The 20,656-nt window shown below is 42.9% G+C and overlaps 1 protein-coding gene across 1 annotated transcript in view; it reads left to right on the top strand.

Moving 5' to 3' along the window:
- The window catches only part of ZCWPW2 (zinc finger CW-type and PWWP domain containing 2), a 109,852-nt gene that overhangs the window by 8,449 nt on the left and 80,747 nt on the right, over nucleotides 1-20,656 (top strand). Inside the window, exons 2-4 of the mRNA XM_075921989.2 lie at nucleotides 3,361-3,707; nucleotides 7,951-8,110; nucleotides 14,956-15,070. Of these exons, the coding sequence (XP_075778104.1) occupies nucleotides 3,421-3,707; nucleotides 7,951-8,110; nucleotides 14,956-15,070 (562 nt within the window). The 5' untranslated portion in view covers nucleotides 3,361-3,420. The remainder of the gene's footprint in view (nucleotides 1-3,360; nucleotides 3,708-7,950; nucleotides 8,111-14,955; nucleotides 15,071-20,656) is intronic.

The raw sequence follows: 20,656 nt of genomic DNA, 5'->3' as shown, positions 1-20,656 counted from the left end.
CAACTTAATGTACACTTGCAAGAGAGATAACTAAATTGTGAGTACTGGACATTTTTTTACTAGGCGGGAGATTTCTCCCCCCGTACAGTGTGTGTTCATATCAATATGGGTTTCAGTCAAGGGCACTCCTTGGCAACCTCTTGGTCAGCAATTGGCGTATCTCTGTTTACAGCCATCCAGGGTCACAGCAGCCTGCATATCCGGGTCTTCTGTTCAAGGCTTACTGCTCTGTGTACCCTGTGTGCTCCAGGCAAGCAAAAATGGATGTTACAGGGGGGGTTCCTGTCTGGCTACATCCTCCCGGATGGGAGCCTGCAGACAGTGCAGCCAGGCTTCCGGCAACGTGTCCATGAGATGCAGCAGAGTCCCTGGGGGCAGATCTGGTTCCATGTTGCAGAGTACTATGGTGCCCCGAATGAGAGCAAGCAGAGTACTCCGAGACACAAATTTGATATGGTTTCACATGACCTTCTTATCAATAAATTAGGGAAATACAACCTAGATGGGGCTACTATAAGGTAGGTTCATAACTGTCTGGATAACCATTTTCAGAGTAGTTATTAATGGTTCACAGGGAGGCTGATTCAGGAACCGCTGCTGCCCCCCAGTCCTACCCTCTACTCCACATACCGAAATCCTTTGTCCCCCCGCCTGTTCCCATATCCCCTCCCAGATCCAGCACCCCAATCCCCTGCCCCAGGTCACAGTCTCCTCCTGACCTAGCTCATAGGGTTACCAGATGGTTTAAAAAAAATACCAGACATACTTGATCTCAGATCGTGGGTGGGGAGAACTGGCTGGGGAGCGGGGCTGGCTGAAGGAGATGTGGGGGAGGGGAACCAATTCGCGGGAAGCAGAGCTGGCCGGGATGGGGTTGGGGGGAGTGGGGCTGTCCAGGGGGAACCAGCCGGCAGGAAGCAGGGCTGACTGGGAGGGGGTTGGGGGGAGCAGGGCTGGCTGGAGGAGATCGTGGGGGGGGGAACGGGAGCAGGGCTGTCTGGGGGGGGGGAACCAGCCTCCAGGGAGCGAGACTGGCCGGGGGAGGGGGGAGCAGGGAGGGGAGCAGGAGGGAGGGGAACTGGCTGTCGGGGAGTGGGGCTGGCCCGGGCGCACGCAGATCCCGGAGTGCTGCCCATCTTGCACACGGTCCTGGCGGGGTACACGGGTGAGTCTCGCTTTGGGGATTCCATCCCACCCACCCCCACACCCCTCCTCTCTACTGTGTAGGTGCATGCTGCCTGGTTGGTAGACATACTCACACAGTGTGAGCGTGTCTACCAGCCAGGCAATACGCAACTATATACTGATACTGATACTCGTCATGATAATAATAACAACTTAATTAGAAAATACAAGACATTTATATGTCTGGTATTTTCTCAATTTGTTTTCTGGACAGAAAGCTCAAATACCAGACTGTCCTGTTCAAAACCGGACACCTGGCAATTCTACTAGCTCACCACCCAAATCCCTGCACCCTTTCCTGTACCTCAATTCCCTGCTCTAGGTTGCAATCCAACCCACCCCAACTCCAGACCAGTGCCCCAGCTCACAATTGCCTCCTTCACCCATACTCCCTCCCCTTATTACAAGCTCCCTTATGCACCCGACCTCCATCCCAGACACTGCACCTCCTCCATTAATGTAATAGAAGAGTGCGGCCCTCAACCATTTTCCAAATTCTTGGAGAGGTCCCCCATCAAAAATTATTGCCCATCCCTGACGTAGATGGTGCTTGGTCCTGCAGTGAGGGCAGGGGACTGGACTTGATCTCTCAAGGTTCCTTCCAGTTCTAGTATTGTATGATTCTAAGATTCCTTCCCTAGTACAAAAGTGGAAAGAGAAGGGAGCTAGCTAAGCATTTAAATTTTGGTTCAATGCAATAAATAGACAAATAGATTAGTACTCTTAAATGTTTCATTTTTCAAAAAAAGAATGTGTTTTTCCTACATTCCTTTGTCTTTAACCATTTAGATCATAAGCTGTTGCAGGCAGGAACCTGAAAAGCATCTTAGTTTTGGGTTTATGTTCTGTGTAAGCAGTATGAATAATACATTAGATAATTCTCACAACAAGGTAGTCTCGGCTTCATTTTATAGACAAATATGTCAATGTTAAACGTATGGCGATCTCTTTTCAATTATTAGAATTTCTTTAAGGTTTTTTTAAAATAGAGGTGACACAAGTATGTTAAAGTGAGCTGGCAACCTTTGGCAAATTATTCTACTGTTTGACTGGCCTCACTATCAGAATTTTTTTCTGATGTCTAATTACATTTTTTTTTCAAACATAATAATTAAGTACATATTTCTTTTATGATGTCAATCGTGTATTACTACTCTATCAACTTTTTTTTCTGTTTTTTTTCCCCCTTAATATCTGTTCTTCGGTCATATACTCCTTTAAATTTTTTGTGGCTGCTCTTGCTGTTTCCAGGAACAATTGTCCTTCCAATATATTTTGTATCCTGGTATTACTGTGTCTCATTGATTGTCCTCATTCCACCAAGTTTCTGTGATGCCTGTTATATCAGTATCCTTCTTTGATATCAGAGGGTATGTCTACACAGCAACATTATTTCAAAATATCTAGTGTTATTTCAAAATTACCTAGTCTGTATCTACACACCTGGCAGTTATTTTGAAATAATGTCAAAATACTGCCTAGCTGGAGGACTTCTTACTCCAACTCCTGTAACTCTTATTGTATAACAAGTAAGGAAAATTGGAGGAAAAGCACTCTATTTTGAAATAAGTGCTATGTAAATGCTCCCAATTTTGAAATAAGCTATTTCAAAATAAGGTATGCAATTGATGAGTTAAGCCCTGCTGTGTAGACACACCACCTTTCTTTCTTATCAGCTTTAGATTTTTACAAATGAATAAGAAAGGAGGTACAGTTAGTTGTGACTTTTTGGCCTCCTTACTTACCAGTAGTTGGAGCACTGTAAACTTGAAATAAGATACGCAATATGCGCTATGCAAATTGTGTATGTAATTTCATTTGTATTTGAAATAGACTATTTCAAAATTTGGCACATCTACACAGCACCAAATTTGAAAATATTATGTGATTTCGAGACATCCCATAACCCTCGTGGAATGAGGGTTACCGGGATGCTGAAATAGCACTCCCATTATTTGAAAAATATTTTGAAATAACAGGTGGCTTATGAAAACATGGGTTATCTCGAAATAGCCATGCAGATTAGATGTACCCAGAGACAGAATGCTGGTCATTCAGGATGTTTCCTTTCCTTGAATGGGAAAAGGACAACTCTGAAAAAAGTTAACTTTTTAAATATAAATCTTTAATTTATCTTGTTTTGTACTAATCTATATGATTTTTCTTACATTTCAGAAGAAATAAACTGACAAAAATTGATCTTTAGAAGACTGGAAAAATCGTGGAGATTTTGCTATGGATGCTGTAAATGAAAACCATTTTTATCTAGACAAAGTGTGGGTTCAGTGTGAGATTAGCAGTTGTTTGAAATGGAGACTGCTATCAAGTGATGATGCTGCACAAGTTGATCACAGTGAGCCATGGTATTGCTATATGAATACTGACCCATGGTTTAATAATTGTTCTGTTTCTGAGGAATATTTTCCTGAAGAATCTGAATTTAATAAAAATGGATTTAAGTATGTCTACTCAGAACTTCCTGTAGGAAGTCTAGTTTTGGTGAAAATGCATAGTTGGCCAAGGTAAGGTTAGAATTGTTACAGTCATAACTGTAAAAAAAGTAAGATATCTCTTCATTTTGTAATTGTCACTTAATTTGAGGTCTACAGTTCAGTTCTCCTTTGAAAAGTAAAATGGATCAGAAATGTAATACTTTCTGTTTCTCAGTGATTTGCGGATGTAATTTTCTCAGGACATAGGTAAGATGATTTTTACCACTCGCTATGATCCCTAAAAACACATATGGATTTTGAGAAACAATTGGAGTTCTTTCCTTTCATAGTGAAATTAACTATGGGGAAAAAATACATCTGTGCAATTCCATTGTTTCCAAATTACACACTCAGTGGGCACGTCTACATAGCAGGGGTAAAGCCAAAATAAGCTGTGCAAATTGAGCTACGTCAATTGCATAGCTTCAGTTGAAATAGCTTATTTTGACTTTTGGCACGGTCTACATAGAACTCTTCCTCTGACTTCCCTTACTCCTTATAAAATGAGGGTTACAGGAGTTGGAGTAAGAGGTCCTCCAGCTCGACATTATTTTGACATTATGTCAAAATAACTGCTTGCAGTGTAGCGGCGGACTATGTTATTTCAGAATAATGTCAGTTATTCTGAAATAACGCTGTTGTGTAGACATAGCCTCAGTGACACCAGTGTAATCCCATTGCATTCACTAAGTTTGCACAGTTGTAGCTGGATAATACTTAGGGTATGTCTACACTGCATTCCTCTTTCAAGAGAGGAATGCAAATGCAGCTGAGCGAAATTGCAAATGAAGCGAGGATTTGAATTTCCCGTGCTTCATTTGAATAATCGCATCCTGGCGCTATTTTAAAATACCCTATTTCGAAAAAAGAAACGCTGTCTAGACATGATTATTTCGAAAGAAAATCCTTCTTTTGAAATTACCCTTAAACCTCATTTTATAAAGAGTAAAAGAGCTACCTCTTTGAAACGCCATGGGGAGCTCAGCATCAGGCTCCACATGACGTTTCAAAGCAGCCTTCATGTTCCTGCAGCGTGGACGGTGCCAAAATTCAAGTTAAGATACTTTGATTTAAGCTACGTAATTAATGTAGCTGAAGTTGCGTATCTTAATTTTAACGTATCCCCTAGAGTAGACCAGACCATAAAGAAGCAAAAAAGAGCAAAATTTCAGTTTTTCAAAAATCTTTTGCAGTGAATTTTTAATTACTCTTATATGTAACATTTTGTACTTATGATGTTTTTGTTTGTGTTGTTTTTTAAAAATCTATAAATATTCATATGGTTTGGAGCCTGCTTATCTCAGAGATTATTTATATATGTACTATCACAACAGCTGAGATCCATTTAGCTACATTAGCTAACAAACCCTAAATGTGAACCTGAATGTTTGCACAGGAGCAGTTTTTTGCTTTGGAAGTTCCTTCCACTGTTGATTCAGGAAAGTATAGAAGTACGCTGAAGTTCAGTGCATAATATAAAGGGTATCCTTTTACTTAATACTTGAGTCAGTTACCTTCGCTCATGTGAAGTAGTATCTCACTCTGTAAGTGGTCTGGTTGGTTTCAGGACTGTTTGCAGAGTATACTATTCAATAGAAGTAGAAGTGGCAGATTCTAGCCATTATGCTTTTGTGTGAGGGCTAGTACTTGGGTGGGACAAGTGTTTGTGTGATGTGAGAGGTTCACTGTACCCTTCCTTGGGTATATATCTGTGCCTTAGTTTACTTTTCTGAGGCTCTGGGATAACCACACATCACAAAATGTTTCTAAATAAAAATGTACACTTCTGATTTATGAGTTGTCAAAATCTGTTTAACCTTTCACCCTTGTATTCAGCTTCCCAAGTTTAATTGGCCCATCCCTAGGGCTTCACAGTGACCTTAGGTCAGAATTGGGGCTTCCCATGTCTCACACAATATTCCTCTTGTTCACAAGTACTTCTGCTGAGACTAATGCAGACTCCTGACTGATGCTAAACAGTCAGCAGCTGTCCTTCTGCTGTCTCTCTAGAGAGCCCCACACTATCCATTTCTCATGTCCTGGCCTCCCCCATTCTGAGCTTAGAATACTGCTTTACATAGTCCTGACAGCCAGTCACATGAGCCTGAGTCACATCCTTCCTCTTGAGTCTGTTTGCACAGTTGCAAAAAATCTGTGATCCATCCTGAAGCAGAATGTTAACACTCTTTCTGCCAACATTGTGGTGGGGTCTTTACAGTCCATTATAATGTGGATTAAAAAGGGAGTTCTTTCCCTTTTTCAATTTTTTTTATTATTTGCTTTTAACATTTTTCTTTAATTATATATACATGAAGAGGTTATCATGGAATGAATAAAAAATAATTCTTTCACAGCCGTATTTTCCCTGCTTATTATAATGTGTGTTTCTCCATCTCTTAATACAAGTACCTTACCCCAAATATTTCTTTTGGTCAGACTAAACAAATATTAGGTCATCACCTAACTTAATGAAGAAAGTAAGGCTTCCACATGTGTAACCAATCAATGTAACCTAGCCCAGTATATTTTCAGTGCTAATGAGAGACTTTTTCTAAACCATGCAATGAGGCAGGGGAGAGGAACCCAATTAATTAAAATGTCCACTAGGACAATCCTAGTTGGAAATCAATTCTCCCATATCTGTCCCTTTCATGTTTCTCTTATTTTTTTATAATTATATTTGTCAAATTGTTAAGGACAGTTTCCAGCAAATAATCCTGAAGGTGATCTCTTATCCCCAAATTACAAAAGAGAACTAGGAACTCAAATGAGCTGAAAAATTAAACTGATATAATTATCAGTCTTCAGCATCACTAGATATTGGCATGTGTGGGCTCATCTGACCTCTTGTGACCTCTTGTGACCTCTTGTTACTAGTATACAGGCAGTCCCCGACTTACGCGAATCCGACTTACGTCGGATCCGCAGTTACAAACAGGACTGCCCCAGAGTACACGGACTGCGGGACCTCGCGGTCCTGCCGCCCGTGTACTCCGGGCAAGAAAAGCTGCTCCGCGTCTCCCTGGTCTGCAGACCAGGAAGACGCGGAGCAAAGCCGCTGCCCGAGTCCCCCCGAGGCTTTGCAAAGCCGCAGGGGGGGAAGGGGAGGGGGGGTTGGGCAGCGGGGCAATCCAGGCACGCCTGGGCTGCTCTGCTGCCGGCTTCCCCAGACTTTGCAAAGCCGCGGGGGGGCTCGGGCAGCGGGGCAACCCAGGCACGCCTGGGCTGCTCCGCTACCGGCTTCCCCGAGGCTTTGCAAAGCTGCGGAGGGGCTCGGGTAGCGAGGCAGCCCAGGCCGCCTGGACTGCTCCTCTGCAGGCTTCCCTGAGGCTTTGCAAAGCCGCAGGGAAAGCCGGCAGCGGGACAGCCCAGATGCCCCGCGGCTGTCCCGTTGCCGGCGTCCTCAGAGGCTTTGCTCCCCATCTCCCTGGTCTCCTGGTCTCCAGCAGACCAGGGAGACTGGGAGCAAAGCCGCGGAGGACCCAGGCGGCGGGACCGCGGTGCGTCTTGGTCCGCCGCCTGCGTCTTCCTGGTCTGCTGGGGTGGGGGCAGCTAGTACGCCCCCCCTCCCCCAGCAGACTAGGCTTTTCTCTGGACGCCTGTGGCAGAGTAGCTGGGGCACTGCCGGTTGGTCCTGCAGCGCCGCTCTGGGCGCTACTGGACCAACCCAGCAGCACCCCAGCTGCTCTGGTCTTGATTCAGCCGCTGCTGGTCAGTTTCAGCAGTGGCTGAATCAGGACGCTTGGGGCAGAGCAGATGGGGTGCTGCTGGGTTGGTCCAGTAGCGCCGAGGAGCGGCGCTACTGGAGCAACCCAGCAGCACCCCAGCTGCTCTGCCCCAGGCGTCCTAATTTAGCCGCTGCTGAAACTGACCAGCGCTGACTACAGGAAGCCCGAGGCAGAGTTGCTCTGCCTCGGGCTTCCTGGAATCAGCTGCTGATCAGTTTCAGCAGCAGCTGACTTGGGGACGCTTGGGGTTCTTAAGTTGATTCTGTATGTAAGTCAGAACTGGCGGTCAGTTTCAGCAGTGGCTGAATCTGGACGCCAGTTCCGACTTACATACAGATTCAACTTAAGAACAAACCTACAGTCCCTATCTTGTACGTAACCTGGGGACTGCCTGTATTTATTATTGTATAGATCATTAAAATGTGCTAGACTCTTTAGGGTATTGCAGATTGGAAGAAACTTAAATATTTGGTGGTTACTGATGTATGGATTTCTCTTGTTGTAAAATGTACATTTCTAAGTGTCTCCAATTTTTATTTTTAAAGATGGCCTGGCATACTTTGTCCTGATCCTCTTAACGGACAATATGTGACATATGATTTGGATGGATATGTTCAAAGCAATCACATAGAATTCTTAGGTGATCCCCATTCCAGAGGTTGGGTTGCAGTAAAATATATTAGCCATTATCCAAGCTCAATTAAGGTAGGTAAAATGATATATTAACATTTCATAATGCTGGCATTTTGTGTGTATATATAGCCACATGATAAATATTCTAAAATAATTTCAATTATATCATTTATTTACTTTTAAAGGGAAAGAAAATAGATATATAACCTGAATCAATACCAGAATATTTGTTTAGGTGTAGAAGTTAATAATAATATCAGGTTATCTATTTGAAATCTTGGATTAACTTTTAAGAAATTAGAGATGGAAAATTAAGTCATCTAATAAAAATTATTTTTTGGTCTGATGGATGTTACATTTCAAAGCAGATTTGGATGAGGCTATGCAGTTGTACTTAAAACACATTTCTGTTCTCTATATCAATTTCTATATATTTCAGAGAATATGAACTTAAAGTAATAGCCTCATGCAGAAAGACATTAAGGAGTTTTACAGCCCCACTTTTGTTCTTACAATTTTTTTGGATTATACACACAATCACAGACAACCTCAAAAGCCCACTAGTAAAAGTATAACTATTTAACAAATCTAAAAAATGCTCCTATTTCTAAGTTATTTCCAATTGCTATTTTTACTGTATTTTTAAAATGTGTCTAGAAAACAAAAACTTCTAAACATTGGCTGCGTCTAGACTGGCATGATTTTGCAGAAATACTTTTAACGGAAGAGTTTTTCCGTTAAAAGTATTTCCGCAAAAGAGCGTCTACATTGACAAGTGCCTTTACTTAAAAGCATCTGTGCCCAGTATAGACACAAGAAATCTCCGGTGGCCATTTTCGCCATCTGGGATTTCTTATGCAAAAAATTCCTGTCCCTGTCTACACTGGCCCTCTTTCGCAAGAACACTTGCGCAAGAGGGCTTTTTCCATAGTGGGAGCATCCGAGTTCTTGCGCAAGAACACTGACAATCTTACATTAGATCGTCAGTGTTCTTGTGCAAATTCTCAAGGCCAGTTTAGACAGCTGGCAAGATTTTGCACAAAAGCGGTTGCTTTTGCGCAAAATCTTGCCAGTCTAGACGCACCCATTTTACTATCAGTGTGAACTAGAAAAAGTGCAGTTAGAAATATCTGCCATAAACTGCCTAGTATTCCAAACCTGAAGCTTTTTCACATGTAAAATACCTTTTGAAATAATATAACTGTCACTAAGACAGGGCAGCTTCGAATCCCAGCGTGAATTCACAATAGCCTTGTCAATATGTTTCTTATCTGCTCTGGCCATGCTTCCCTTTAGGCAAAGGTACCATTTTGGGGCTTGTATTGACTGCCTGGTCACCTGGTAGAGGTGAGATTGCAGCTGCAACTTCGTCTTGGTACTTCATATGTGGTGGCCCTACAGACTTGTTTTTGCTAGCAAAAGTCTAGGTAAATCAGAAGTGAACTTGGCTGATTGCCTTAATTCAGAGTTCTGAATGTACAGTGGCCATGAATATTTTGATCTTAATTAAAGAAGTGTGTTTTATATATTATCCTTAAGATTGAAACATTTTCCCATTGTTCACTGTCTCTTCAACATGTAATCCTCATTGAGACATTTTTTTCTGGAAGACTTACAATAAAACTATATGTATCTCCTTTATAGAATTGGATAACACGTGATGGGCTCTGAATTACCATCCTACTTTTGTTTAACTAATTAAGCATATCTAACTGGTGTTGATTCATTTTCTCCAAGTCTTTGAGAGAAGTCATGTTTAATTAGCTGGAACTAGAAGAGTCAATATAGCATTGTAATACATGCATGTGTATATTTATAATACAATACACATACATAATTATTCAATCAAAGTGTGAAAGAAATTAAGAAATTACCTTACAACAAACTGGAATTAGCCTTTAGAAAGGTAAATTCTTCTTCAAGTGGATTCCAATCAGGTGTGTGTGCGTGTACATGGCTGGTAGCCAGAAGATTTCACAGTTTCAGTTGTTAGTGATAGTCGATAGTTAGTAGATAAAGTTCTTAGTTGATTCGATAGACATACCAATGGAAACTTAATCTTCTTCCTTCCATGTATCCTTGGCACCAGGGCATGCCCGAGTCTCCTGGCTTCAAAGTCCGTGGAACCTGTGGCAAATGTGTGTGTTCAGAAGCAGTCTTCACACTTCGTGCCTGAAGTATTTAGGAGAGGGCCATCAGAAAGATTGCTTTGTGATTTGAAAGACTTTCCGACCTCACATACTGAAAGATAGAGATCAGTTCCTCAAGGTCTTGCTAAGAGAGGCAGCACTCCGGCTCCAAACCACCTACACTGACAGATCTTGCACTAAGCACTGCCTCCTCTGTGCACAATGCCCCAGCACCATCTATGCATGCATCTGTACCATCTAAAGACTCCTGACACCTTACGAAAGGTTCCTGAGGTTCCCCCCATAGTCACTGATCCCAATGAGATTCCCCCAGGCACTTAGGGCAGCTTGAATGGAGGTCACTCACAGGTGTAGGCTTGTGACATTAGGCACCAGGCTTAAAATCTGTAGACCAACACATGCCACAGTACTGAGCAGAAATTAACCCTGGTTAGCAGATTCCACTAAGATAACTATTAAGAAAAAGAAATAATGATATACATTAAAGGTTGGAAAAGTCCACTGAGACGGTAGTTGTAGAAACACAAGGATAAGAACATTCCAGTGACCATCATGGGTGGTAAGAAGGAAGTGAGGAGGCTGCAGGCTGGCAGGACTATTTATACCAGCACTATGATCATACAGCTCCAGTGGGCAACAGAGCCAACCTGATGGATACCATTTAGAAAAAATTTTCTGGCAACTGTGCTCTGGATTAGCACACATCTACTTTGGGATGGACATAAGCAAGCACTTGAGGAAGAGCTCAGGCCTTCAAGTCCATCAAAGGGCCACTAATGTAAAGGGCCGTCTCCTGTATCATATTTCTCAGTGTTCTGGTCAGCAAAGAAAATGATGGGAAGGCATAAAGTACCTCTGCTTTTATGAATGGGAGACTGCTCCCATATTCTTTTATGTGCAGAAAACATATTTTGACTCAAGTATTTTTCTAGTATTTATATCTCTACTGAAAACCAAGAAAACATCGCACCAATGCAACCCTTTTTATGGTGAAATGCAACTGGAGAATCAAATATCTTTAAATGTTTTGTTGAGGAAGATTCCATGTACTTTCAAGTAATGTCTGTCAACTGAATATTAGATGTGCTTTGACATAGGATATAGTTAGTGCTGCAGTTTGCAGATTAATCAGAAACACTGTCACTATTATTGGCTCTGGGAAACTTTCTCAGCAAGAAATTTCTGAATGTAGAGTTAACATTTTCCATCATAATGAAAAGTACACTGATTTTCTGAAAAGCTCTCCAGTGGTCTCCTTTCAGCTGAAGTGTTTTGGATCTCCTTGACATCAGAACTGTGGTAAAGGACCATTCCTGCCCAGTTAATGTTGGGCTTGTGACACAAAATCTCACCTCCTGGGAAGACATGAACATTTCCCTAAGTTTGCTCAAGGTTTTCTGCATAAATTGTGCCTTGTTGTCTAGAAGTTTTGAGAGAGATTTAAAAAATGATGTCTTGAGCAGATCTAGTATTACTATGGCCTATCACAAAACAAAAGAAATAACGTATTTTATGTGCATCCAATGCAGCATTCCAATTTGTTCATCTGCTTTCCTTTTGTACTATACTGTCTCCCTCAAAAAGAGAAAAAATTGCTTATATCAAGGAGAGGGAAAAACAACTACCCAAAAGAAAAAAAACCTACAAACAAAAATAGTAACGAAGTCTTTGAGAGTACTCAAATGAAGTTGTCTAACAGAATAAAATACTTTTGAATTAAGCATATAGTTTACTGATAAGGAACTAATGATAAAAGTACTGTAAAATCCGGAAAACTATTTAAAAGTTGAGAACATTTTCCTAATGACAGTACTTGAGTTCTAAAATGAAATTCTTCACAAGTCGGTGAGAAAGAAGACAACTGATGACATTAACCAGTGTACCTTACCATTGAGTACATGCTTGCCCTTGATGGTGAGAAAGCTTACCACTTTAGTAGTTAATGGCTACTCACTTTTTAAAACTTTGTGATGGAGCAGTTTAATTTGTCATGTATACATGTTCAGAGACCTGAGGGGTGGATCAGTGGCAAACCTAGGAATGAAAGATGCCTGTTATATTTGTATATTTATGGACAGCAGTGATACTTTATGCATGTTTAATTTTCTGCTTCTAAAATTGCAAATGAAATGCTTTAGTATAAGTGTCTGATGCCCCACACTGATTAAAACTGCCACTTTTCAATATTCATTTCTGGAGAACCATCTAAAAGGCATTGATCTCTCCTCCCATACCTCTGTCAGAATTAGCCAGCAGGAAGGAACTGCCGGAACTGTAGGTTGGTAGGGCCCTTTATACTGTAGCTATAACTGCAACCTCAGAGGGCATCAGAAATGGCCCAATGGATTCTACTGCGGGGAAACTTCCTGGTAGCTTGGGTGAGCACGTGCCTAGTTGGAATAGACATGTACAATGTATCTCAAAGAAAAACTGTTAGAGAAAGTTCATCGTAGTGTCTTTTCAATCACTTCTGCATATTCTCATAAAGAAAAATCTGTTGACATAAAGAGCCCAAATATACTTCGGGAAGCTGCAATAAACAGCTTGGATGTTAGTGGAAGATGGTCATCAGAAGTATTGAGTACTCTATCACAGAACGAGAGAAACCTACAACTTCTGAATATGTATGGATGAGATTCAGGTTTAAATACTAGGGCCTACCAACAAGATAAAACCATTTTCTTCAAGATGGATTTGTCTTGCCACTTAAAACAAATGCTCCTGGTAAATGTGTTTCAGCCATGTATGTTTAGATGCTTTATAGAACTGAGGTTAGTATGCCAAGAATATTCCACTCTACATCAAACATTTATGATTGTCCTTTCTTTTAAAATATCAGTTTCCATTATAATAATAAAATTTCATTTGGAATTTCTCATTGTATATTACAGAAGGGCTAAAATGCCATTTTAAAATCTTTCCATAAATGAATTATTGCAGCTTCTACTTATCATAGCAAGTAACTTGCTTGAGCATTTGAGTGGAATCTGGCACTTAATCTTACTGTGCTGCAACTCCTCTAGGAGCTGTCTTTAGTAAGCATCTTTCTCACAATGCACTCAACTGTACTCTTTTTAGTGTTTCATTCTGTTCCTAGAGCTCTGCATCCAGAATATAGGTAAAGCTAGATCAAGGCTGCAAAAAGCTGGAGGAGGATAACCAAGAAGCCCCAAGACAGTGTTCAATAGACCTATCTTAATCATATGGTGGGCATTCTTTTGATGCCTCTACCACTTCATCTTCGCCCCATGGCAGCACTCTTTCCACCATCATTACATTCTCCCTTCACAAAAGCATATGCCTCTTTCTTCTTCCTTCTGCTTACCCTCACAATCACTATATCATCTCCCTTTCTCCTCTCCAAATAACTGGCACAAATTCTAGAACTTTCCTCTCCCACTACAAAATGGACTGCATTTGCAAATATACACAAATCTTATGAACAGGGACTGGAGTAATAGATATTTCCCGATATAACACATGTTTACAAGAACTGCAGTAGTACCATAGTCAGGTAGTTCATTGAGATAAAAATTAAATATTATGTAGTCACATCTTGTTATAGGTGAGGATAAAATTTCTATGGGAGTGTATCATAAAGGGCTTATGAGTGATACTTAAAGTATTCTGGTGAATGAAGATCATTTTGGGGTTTCACTCTGCAGTCCTTATAGACTCAAAATGTTGATTTCATTAAGCAGAAAGGTAAACACAATAAAGAGCCTTAGAATAGGAGTCTTTACATTATGTAGGAATTCATGTTCTATGTTGAAAGGGGTCTAATTACAAAACAAACAAATAACCCTAGACAATTTCTATCCTTTGTACACTTAGGGTATGTCTAGACTACATACCTGTGCTGACAGAGACATGTAAAATAGGCTACCTGACATAGTCAATGAAACGGGGATTTAAATATCCCCGGCTTCATTAAAATAAAAATGGCCGTTGCGCTGTGCCAGCTCAGCTGAACGTTGGCACAGCGCACGAGTCAAGACGCGGATCGGTCAACAAAGGAAACCTTTGTCAACCGCTCCTGTAAACCTCGTTTCACGAGGCATAAGGGAGCGGTTGACAAAGGTTTCCCTTGTCAACCTATCCGCGTCTTGACTCAGGCGCTGTGCCAACGATCAGCTGAGTCGGCACAGCGCGGTGGCCATTTTTATGTTAATGAAGCCAGGGATATTTAAATCCCCGCTTCATTGACTATGTAGGGTGTCCTATTTTACATGCCTCTTTCGGCAGAGGCATGTAGTCTAGATGTATCCTTTGGGTATGTCTAGATTGCAGAAGTATTCTGAAATAGCAATGCTTCGTCTTTAAAAGCACCCACTATTTCCCGAAATAGCAGACACACTATTCTGGCATCCCTGTAATCCTCATTCCATAATGGTTAAGGGATTTGTCAGAATAGTGCCTTATTTTGAAATTTGGTGCTGTGTAGACAGAGTCAAATTTCAAAATAATCTCTTTTGAGTGAGACTCGGAATAAACTACACAATTTGAGCTATGCGTAGCAATTTGCGTAGCTTATTCCGATAGAAGGGTGCTGTCTAGATGTACCCTTAGTAATTTAGCAGAAATAGATACAGGTGCATTTATCTTGAATGGAAGCTCTGAGTTAATCTAAATACTTTGCTGTCTAGAATTCTTTTCTAGTGATTTTAAAATATTTTTGAAGTGCTATTTTGTTTCTGATGCATGAAAAGTGTAGAAAAATGAAGTAATGATGAGGAATTTAGTAAAAGTTTCTCTTTATTTCCATAGCCAGAACAATGCAAGAGAAAAAAGGAATGGTATAAAAGTGCATTGGAAGAAGCAAACAAATTACTTACCTTCTCTGCTCAGCAAAGACTTGAAATGTGCCATCTGTCAGAAAATGGTATAATCCATATTTTTTCAGAACTGCTTGTAAATACAGTTATGGTCATATGCAGAGGTTTTTTTCAATCATGGAAGTTTTTCTTTTTAAGAACGTGCTAATATTATAATAGGAAAAATGGTGTGTTAGAGTATGTGTCTCACTATCAGTGGACTTTCACAGATGCATTTCTATTGAAAGGAAAGTTTGTTCAAAAGGAATTTATAATTGAGTATTTATTAAAATAAATTACCTCTCATGGCTCATGAGGAAGTGACGTGCAATTATTTTTTACTTTAAGATTTTTTTAAGATTGATTGTTTTAAAAGCACTTTTCAATTCATAAGGATAAGTTTATGACAAGTTTATCTAGACAAGTTTATCTAAGCATGCAATGTCTTGTAAAGGGAAATATTCTTCCTGCCGCTGTTAATTTTTGCTTTACTGTCAGATACATTTATCTTTAGATTAAGACTAAGCATAAGAAATTTCAATCTTTGGGAAATGTTTTGAAGAGTGAAAAATATTAATTTAGAATGGGACAATCTTCCTATCCATGTTTGTGATTCTGATGCCTCTCACTCTCATCAAGGAAGTATGCTCTTGATATTTTTTCCAGAGTGACTCTGGACTCTGTAATATACTTTGTGAACTTCAGAGGGATAGCTGAGTTGGTCTGTAACTAGAAAAACTTAAAAAAACAACCAATAGTCTAGTAGCACCTTAAAGACTAACAATACAAGTAGACAGTATCATGAGCTTTCATGGGCTTAACCCACTACTTCTGTTTGTGAAGAGATTTATAGCACAGTTAGTGCTAGTCTGGCTAGAGAAACTGGAAATAATTTTAGAACCCTTTAGAGAAAAGATATTTAAAATATATATTTTAGGTGTTTTTGTCTTAGATAATTGATCAATTTTTTTTAAAGTATAGCGTTAAATTACCTGGAAAAAACATATGTTCTTTTTTGTGTGTGTGTAATATTGCAGACTATTATTTTCACAGTTAACCTTTAAGTTAGCCTTAATTTTGTATTGTTCTCTAAGCAGTAAAGTTCTTCTTTGAGTAGTGTCCCCATGGGTGCCAGGGTGTGGCATCACAGTTCGGAGATGTTTCAGCTGTTGTTCGCTGGACCACACATGGGCGGCGGCCATCTTGCGGCTTTTCGCGCCATTTCTGGTTGTGCGGTCCAGTTCCTGCCAGTTCTTCCTGACCATCTTCGGGCGCAGATGGAGAAACAGCTCCCTCTCATGTCGATCCTGCCAGAACTAAGAGAGAGGAGAGTTTTGTAGATAGTTCAGTACTTAGTTTCTTACAGTTCTCTAGTTGTTAGTTAGTTAGTGAGTTAAAAAAAAAAATGTTTACCCTCATTTCTTCAATCATGCCCGGGTCACCAGGCTTCAAAATGTGTCTGACGTGCCGGGACTCAATGCCCGTGTCAGACGGGCACTCTTCATGTATACAGTGCCTGGGGGAAGGCCACATCCCCCAAAAATGTCAGCACCGTTTGAGGCTGACAACAAGAGCTCGCCGTGACCGGGAGATGCGCCTTAAAATGCTCTTATTCGACAAGGCGCTCTGGCCGCAGACGGAAACTGCAGAACAACCGCCATCCCTGTCGGCCACATCTCATCGGCCCTCCCCTGTGGCGACGAGCTCCTGAAGGAGTCACTCCCCATCTCGCTCCCTGCCAGCAATGAGGGTGAGCTCCGGGGACAAGCTGGGCACCTCTCAGAAAGCGGCAGTTCAAAAGCCACACAAAGAGAAGCCGGTGTGAAGCATATCAACACCAAGCTCAATGGTGCATACGGCACCTAGACCAAAGCCCGCATTGAAGCCGACCCCAGCAACGATGCCTGCACAGCCAGCCCCGGCACCTCTGGCACCTGATCTCCCGGCACCGTCGGCACCGACAACAATCACGCACCCAGTGCCCAGCCCCCCAGCACTGATGCCGGCACCGGGCGAGCCAGCGGTGCAACAGGGCCCCTTCCTTCAGGCACCGACGACCTCGGCACTGGAATGGGCACTGACATCGGCACAAACAGCGCCGTCGGCACCGACATCCCGACCACAGCCCCAGTCGGCCCCATCACACGTGGCACCGGAACCACAGGCACCGCTGGGACGCTCTCCAACCCAATCATATTCCCAGAGGATCTCTACACCTAGCGAAACTCCGCCCACACCCCTCATGCAGGCATCCCTCTCCTCCACGAGCAGATGGCCGCCAATAAGCCCAGGACCAACGGCTTTCTCCCCTGAGCCACTGTCCCCACCCCGGCATCATAGACGGCTGAGACACTGTGTCTCCCCTCCACCAAGACACAATTACCACAGATATTACCGATCGCCATCTCCCTGCTGCTCTCACCATAGATCCAGGTCACCAACATGTCCCTCCTATTCTCGAGGTTCCAGGTACAAAGACAACTACAGACACTCATACCACTCTCGTTATGATGACCGCTGGTATGCTCATCATGACCATTGAGACCATTATTCCTGATCGATCCACTCTTCACCATCACCAGCTCCATCATGGTTCACTTGCGGCAGGAGTAGATCCTCCGCTCCGGCAGCAGCCAGACCACCGACTCCGTCTTGTGACCTACCTTCTGTGGAACAATCTATCATAGAACTACCACAAGACGTAGAGGTAGAGGCGCCACAGCAAGCCTCTTCCACAGATGTGGCTTCCTCTTCTCCGGATGATGCCATCCTCACCGGAGATATGTCACCTTCCGATGACCTAAAGGAATTCCAAGACCTGTTTCGCTGGGTAGCTGATACGCAGAACATGAAGCTCACAGAAGTCCAACAGAAACAGCACCATCTGTTGTGAAATCTACATCCTTCCTCCCATGCTTCCAAAGTCGCGCTGCCTCTGGATGAGGTTATATTTGAGATTGCCAGCACCATCTGGAAGGAGTCTATCAATGAATAAAAAGGCTGATAAGAAATATTACGTCCCGGCCATGGGGATGGAGTTCCTGTTCACCCATCCCCAACTGAATTCGCTGGTCGTTGACGCAGCGCAGCAACGTGCAAAAGCCCCCCAATACAAAACAGCTGGTGGGGACAAGGATAACAAATGCCTTGACATTCCCGGACGAAAAGTTTACTCCTCGGCCATGTCCATACTTTGAATGCCCAACTACTCTGCGTTGCTAGCCAACCATAACTTCGACAATTACATGAAGTTAGTCCAGCTACTCGAACACAAAACGCCAGCTGCTCAAGGCCATTATTCATGAGGGCTATAGCACTTCCCGTTCAGCATTGAACATAGCCCTTGACACAGCCGACACTGCGGCTAGAACGACAGCAACATCTGTCATTATGCGCAGGGCCTCGTGGCTCCATATGTTGGCTGTCCCCAGGGAAAATCAGTCTAGGTAGAGGACTTGCCCTTTGACACACAAGGTCTGTTTGTGGAGAAAACAGACCAGCTACTTCATTCTGGCAAGGACTCACGTACCACCTTAAGAACCTTAGGCATGTTTATGCTGCCATATTGACGCAAAAAGTATACACCCTTTCAGAGACAGAGACCATCCCCTTATGTACAGCTACGACAGTACGAACAACAACGCCCTAAACAACGTCCTCAAAGATGATGCCCACAGGCCTGCAGACCTATAACTCAGCCACAATTGAAACAGCAAGTTTGATGTGTTTCTTGAGAGATTGCAAACCATTCCAACTCTTTCTGCCTCGAATGCGAATACCACACTCTTTCACCACCGCCTGCGGCCCTTCCAACACAAGTTAGGCTTCAATAACAACGGATAAATGGGTCATGCAGCTCATAACAACGGGCTATGTTATCTCCTTCACATCCTGTCCCCCAAGTACTCCTTCCTTCCCATCCCTTTTCAGGGACCCATCTCACGAGCTGCTCCTCAAGCAAGAGGTAGATCACCTCCTCTGTACAGGAGCCATAGAGAGAGTGCTGCAACCGTTTCAGGGGAGAAGGTATTACTCCTGCAATTTTCTGACACAAAAAAAGTTCGGCGGTTGGAGTTCCATACTGGACCTCCGTGGTCTCAACCAATACGTGTGGAGGCAACAATTTAGGATGGTTACTCTCACCACCATCATACCAGCGTTGCAGCAAGAAGACTGGTTTGCATCCCTCGATTTACAAGATTCTTACTTTCACATCACAGTGCACCCAGCCCACAGGCGCTTTCTCTGCTTCCTCGTAGGCTCCGAACACTACCAATACAAAGTACTGCCATTCAGCCTTTCGTCAGCCCCAAGGGTGTTTTCCAAGACACTTGCTGTAGTAGCGGCTTTCCTGAGTCACCTAGGAATCATAATCTTCCCTCACCTAGATGACTGCCTCCTCAGGGCCTGATCCTTTGACAAGGCCCAATCCTTCAATCACGATCTCCACGACAAGACTACTTTTCGACAACCTAGGCCTGATAATCAATGTCCAGAAATCGTTCCTCATCCCTCAACAGACTATAGACTTTATAGGCGCTCGTCTCGACTCTGTTATGGTGCCTACCTTCCCAACGCCAGACTCAGCAAGATCCAAGATCTTGTTCAGGTCCTTACTACCAGCCCCACAGTTCCGGTGCTCACCTGCTTGCAACTGATGGGGCATATGGCAGCCGCAATTTATGTTGTCGCCCAGGCACGGCTGCATTTCAGATGCCTGCAACAATGGATATTGACTGTATACACACCTCACAAATGCGATGTGCATAGAGTGGTCACCGTACCAAATGCAGTCAAGCGATCTCTGAAGCGGTGGACAATCCCCCACCACATGTTAGCTGGTATCCCATTCCACACACCCCAGCCTACCATCCAGGTGACTTCCGGCCCCCCCCTCTTGGCTGGGGGGCCCATATGTAGGACAAACAAGCGCAAGGCCGTTGGTCGCCACAAGAATTGCTCTGCCATATAAAACTGCTCGAGTTATGAGCAGTGTACAATGCTTGCAACCACTTCTTCCCCTGGATACGCAACCAGAGGGTACAAATTCTTACAGACAATATGACAACAGTCTATTATATAAACAAACAAGGCGGAGCCTGCTCCCGCACTCTGTGCAGGGAAGCCGTGCATCTGTGGAACTGGTGTATTCGACACAACATCATAATTACGGCAGCATATCTCCCGGGAGACAGCAACACGACAGTGAACACTCTCAGCCAACATTTTACACAACAGCACGAATGGGAGCTACACCCTGAAGTCTTAGAGAGCATGTCCCAATGCTGGGGCCACCCAACTATGGACCTCTTCACAAGATAGTACAACGCGAAGTGCGATCACTACTGCTCCAGAGTGAGCATAGGCCAAGTGTTGAAGGGCGATGCCTTCCTGCTCAACTGGGGTCGACAACTGCTATATGCATTTCCACCTATTCCCCTAATACACAAGGTCCTAGAGAAAGCAATAGCGGACAGAGCAACACTGATCCTAGTAGCACCATTCTGGCCATGCTAGACTTGGTTCCCTTACCTGCTCCACATGTCGTCTCATCCCCCATATCATCTTCCCAGTCGGCCCAATCTTCTGATGCAGGAACAGGGGAAACTACTTCATCCACAACTGGATCACCTCACCCTGTCCGCTTGGTTCCT

The sequence above is a fragment of the Pelodiscus sinensis genome, chromosome 2 (genome assembly GCF_052426305.1).
Source record: "Pelodiscus sinensis isolate ZL-2025 chromosome 2, ASM5242630v1, whole genome shotgun sequence".
Lineage (NCBI taxonomy): Eukaryota > Metazoa > Chordata > Testudines > Trionychidae > Pelodiscus > Pelodiscus sinensis.
Note: the sequence above shows the minus strand (reverse complement) of the source record. Positions and strands in the feature narration are given on the sequence as shown.